This window comes from Mus pahari, chromosome 17 (assembly GCF_900095145.1).
Source record: "Mus pahari chromosome 17, PAHARI_EIJ_v1.1, whole genome shotgun sequence".
Taxonomy (NCBI): Eukaryota; Metazoa; Chordata; class Mammalia; order Rodentia; family Muridae; genus Mus; species Mus pahari.
In genome coordinates, this window is record NC_034606.1 from 67,015,637 (window position 1) to 67,019,884 (window position 4,248).

Genomic DNA, 4,248 nt, shown 5'->3' on the forward strand with positions numbered 1-4,248 from the left:
TCCCTAGAGATGGAGCCACTAACATGACCTTATCCCAAAAAAAAAAAACGCTTTACTTTTTTTTTTTTTTTTTTTTTTTTGGTGTGAATTTCATGCTGGTGACAAGGTGCCGGATTGACAGCCCTGGAGACTGAAATCCTCTATTTATCCACAGGACAGGTACAGCACAGGCAGCGACAGTGCGAGCTTTCCCCACACCACCCCGTCCATGTGCCTCAACCCTGACCTGGAGGGACCACCTCTAGAGGTGAGAGGGGATGTTCAGTCTCCAAGGCTCACTCAATCCTTCCGCCTCAGCCGAGACTGCCAACACACGGGGGGCGAGTGGCGCTGGTGATTTTTGTGCTGTGGACACCACCTGTCCACGGGGACCTGGACTGACCTCCCCACTTCATTTCACACAGGCCGCGTAGCCCACCAGATGGTAACACCAACTTTTTTTTTTTTTAACTTTTTTTTTTTGTTGATGTTGTTCAATCCCTCTTTTCCCTCTCCCACTCTTCCCTTCCCATTTTCACCTTCCCACCCCGACCTGGTTGTGCTTTTGGGGGTAATGACCACTGTGCATTGTAATGTGAGAAACTTCACATTGTTTTAAGTAACCAGCTACACCTTCCTCCCCATCCTTTCTTTTATTCCTTTCCTCCTTGCCCCGCCCCCCAACTCCCTCCTATTGCCCAAAAGACCAAGCTCCCTTTTTGGGAGAATCTGGTGTGGGGAGGAGGGCATAGTGGGAGCTGCAAGTACCTTTTATGCAGGTGGGTGGGCAAAACCAGGATATAGCAAATTGATCTTTCCCCCTCTCCCCAAATGCTTCTGTGGTCAGGTCCCTAGTGTTAAGAGACCTAGCTAGTTTCTAGTGCAGTAGGCAATGTTTGAATACAAGCCATGCAGGTTTGTCTAGATGCAAATCATTTATATTAGTATGATTACTATCTTGTACTGAATATATAGGGTGTGGGGGATTGTCAGTCAAGGCATTGCTTTACTTTCATTTTCCACATTTTTTTGTTAAAAAGTAAATATGTATATTCTGCCTTAATTAAAGAGAATTTGTATATCCTTCTTAGAGGATCCCTGGAATAAATTAAAACTGTATTTGGGGCTCAAAGAAGGCCAGCTCAGTTCTGACCATTGTGAGATTTCATCTACTGCCTCAGTCCCTGACCTCCCTTTCTCTAGTTCAACTCTGGCTTCCTGGCTAGTTGAAAACTTGTCTTCCCCGGACATTGGGTTGCTGTCCATGACTGGTTTTTAATAGGAACTGTTTTCCTCCTTTTGTAGGCCTATACCATTCAAGGACAGTATGCCATTCCACAGCCAGATGTAAGTTTTGATTTTATTTGTTTTGAAAAACTCCCTCTCCATCCAAAATTATCTGAATCCTTTCTCCTTAGGCAGGAGTAAGTTGGGTCTTGAACATTTGTGGTGGTGTTATGGCTTAAAAGGTGAACCACACAGTATCAGTGTGTTTGCCTTTGAATGTAAAACCCCTAGAAATTATGTATCCATGTTATGTTATTAATATCTTGGCACAATTCAAACTGTCAGTGAAGTGCTTCCCTTAAGTAATTTCTTTGGGTAAGTGGGTGGATGGAGTCTTTAGGTGCTGAAGGTTTATTTATATAAGTAAGGTTAGAAAAACTGATCGTGGAACTTACTTCTACTCAAACTTTACTAACAACTTCTTACTTTTAAGTACTAGTATTTGGAGTTTTGTCCATTTATTTTTTTTTTCTTGCACGCTTCTTTCATTTTTACTAATCCTTTCAGGTGCCAAGCATTAGACTTTTAAAGTTGGGTTTGGTTCTTGGTTAGTGGAAGCCCCTAGGAGAGGTGTGAAGTAGATCGATTAAGGGATTATTTCATCACCAGTTAGGACAATTATCTATGTGTATTACATATAAGATCATTGGAAAAATATTTGTTGGGGACTAAGCCCAGTTTGGTTTGTTGTTAAGCTTCTCTCCTCCTTGCAGTCTCCCTGCCCCCCTCAACTCCTTCCCTTTACCCAGTACTAGTAGAACCCTGCATGGTGTGTCTTCCCTAGCACCACTGCACAGTTTGTTTATCTAGCCTGTCTGTGCTTGTCCCTGGGGCAACCGTTGGCAATGGCTGCATACACCTCCATTGAACAGTCCTCAGGGGACAGTTGTTGGGCTGCTGTTACTGCTTTCTTTTTCACATACCCAAGTGCATTCATCTCTTGTATACTGACATCCTTTCTGTTTCTAATTTTTACCTGTCACATTCTGCCTGTCCTCTGGATTGTACTGTAAGCCCCATTCTTATCCTATGTTATACTTGGAATGGTAGACTCAACTTTGGGAATCAGGGGCCATGTGCATTTTCACTCACATTTTGAATGTGCTTGAGTTCTGACTAGGTTTCCCTTCTAATGCTGATCTCTCCTGTTTCCTTCATGCAGTTGACCAAGCTGCACCAGTTGGCAATGCAACAGTCTCATTTTCCCATGACCCATGGCAACACCGGATTCAGTGGTATGGATAACTCAGTGTTATTTCTGTAAGGTGTAGTACAAGATAGAGGCCAGTCCCAAGGTCTCAGCAGCTTGTCAACTGTTTAAAACAAAATTCATTATCATCCAGCATCTGCTGGTTTAAACTTGACCTACTATGGCTAAAGGAGGTAATGTGTTTATTAACATGATTTTCATTTGGGGCGAGTTAATTATAAAAGAGTAAAAATCCCTGGAAGGTTTGGGGTGAGGTCAGGGGATGCTTGTCAGGAGAAGGGTAGGCTGCTATTTCTTGTGACACATCCTGATAGTGGCCGCCTTGATCTGTTTAGCATCCCCTTTTCCTCCATCAGGTATTCACAAGACTTGGGTAGAAACAATCCATTTGTTCCAAATTGTGTAGTGTATTTTTTGTTTGTTTTGTTTTATTTTGGGACTTTTTTTAATTTTATATATAAGGAATAACTTGTCCGCTAGGGTTAGAATGAGACCACCAAACTCATTTTCACTTGTATCTTAACAGGCATTGAATCCAGCTCTCCAGAGGTGAAAGGCTATTGGGGTAATGATTAAAAAAAAAAATCTGTAGTATTCTACTGTTATATTAATAAACTGGTGGGAGTCTTGTTTCACTGCCCATAAACCATACCAGCAACATGTACATATGGCAGAGAGGAGCTGAGAGAGCAAAGGGGTGGGCCTGGTGCCCCTTAGGGTCCCTTGATGGATCTGGCCAACCACCTTCTAAAAATGTAGTTGAGAGCAGGACTAGAAAGAATGGTTAAGGGTTAGCCAGCCAGAATGGCCGAGTCCTGGTGTTGTTATGAATGGTAGGGGTTTGTGATGGGATTGGTTTTTTTTTTTTTTTTCTTTCTTTCTTTCTTTTTTTCTTTCTTTTTTTTCTTTGGTAAACAAAACAAAAGCCAGAATAATTAGAGCAAAAGACAGAATACATATGGAGAGATAAATTCCCTTAAACAGATTGCTATTTTATCTATTTGGTCTTTTAAGTCTATTTTGGGGGGATAGAGGTGGAGGGTGTTAACTCCGGTAGAGATATAATGAAAGCAGTTTTGCATGCCAAGAGTTCATGATGCCCAGTAACAAGAGTAAAATTGGCACTGATTTTAGTGAGCATTGGACAAAATAAAATCAACACAACAGTAATCTTAATCAGAAAAGGGATAGATGTACAGAAGCATTTGATGTTTAGGTTTTGCTCCTGTGTAAGAATATCACACTCTCTTGCCCCTTCCCTTTATCTCTGTACGTACTAGTCTGGGCTTTGCAGGAAATGGCATGAAGTCAGCTATTCTGATTGTACAGAAGACTCTTTCTCCGGCATTACTTTTGATACCCTGCCCGTCTTTCCTACCTGGAGGCTTCACAGTTAGTGATGAACCCCAACAGCCAATGATGGGTTTCCATTTTATTTTCTTCTGTTAGGTTAATTTGCAGATCACTCATTCTGAATGCTGTGCATTAAACTTTCTTGCTCTTTTCTGTCTTTTAGCAGGTTTGGATGCATCTGCTCAAACTACTTCTCATGAACTCACCATTCCAAACGATGTAAGTGTAATTAAACTATGCTAGAAGTCTGAAGAAAACTTTACTAGAGAGAATTGATGTAATTAACTGTATTAACAGTTTTCAAAGGTAGAAGAACCTCTTCCTGTCCTGTAGAAATTGTTACTTTGGGCTGGTGAGATGGCTCAGTGGGTAAGAGCACCCGACTGCTCTTCCAAAGGTCCAGAGTTCAAATCCCAGCA

General features: G+C 41.7%; 1 protein-coding gene across 1 annotated transcript in view; it reads left to right on the forward strand.

The window, feature by feature from the left end:
- The window catches only part of Pcbp2 (poly(rC) binding protein 2), a 19,991-nt gene that overhangs the window by 11,717 nt on the left and 4,026 nt on the right, over window positions 1–4,248 (forward strand). The window contains exons 9-13 of the mRNA XM_029547738.1: window positions 155–247; window positions 1,285–1,326; window positions 2,429–2,501; window positions 3,003–3,041; window positions 3,993–4,048. Of these exons, the coding sequence (XP_029403598.1) occupies window positions 155–247; window positions 1,285–1,326; window positions 2,429–2,501; window positions 3,003–3,041; window positions 3,993–4,048 (303 nt within the window). The remainder of the gene's footprint in view (window positions 1–154; window positions 248–1,284; window positions 1,327–2,428; window positions 2,502–3,002; window positions 3,042–3,992; window positions 4,049–4,248) is intronic.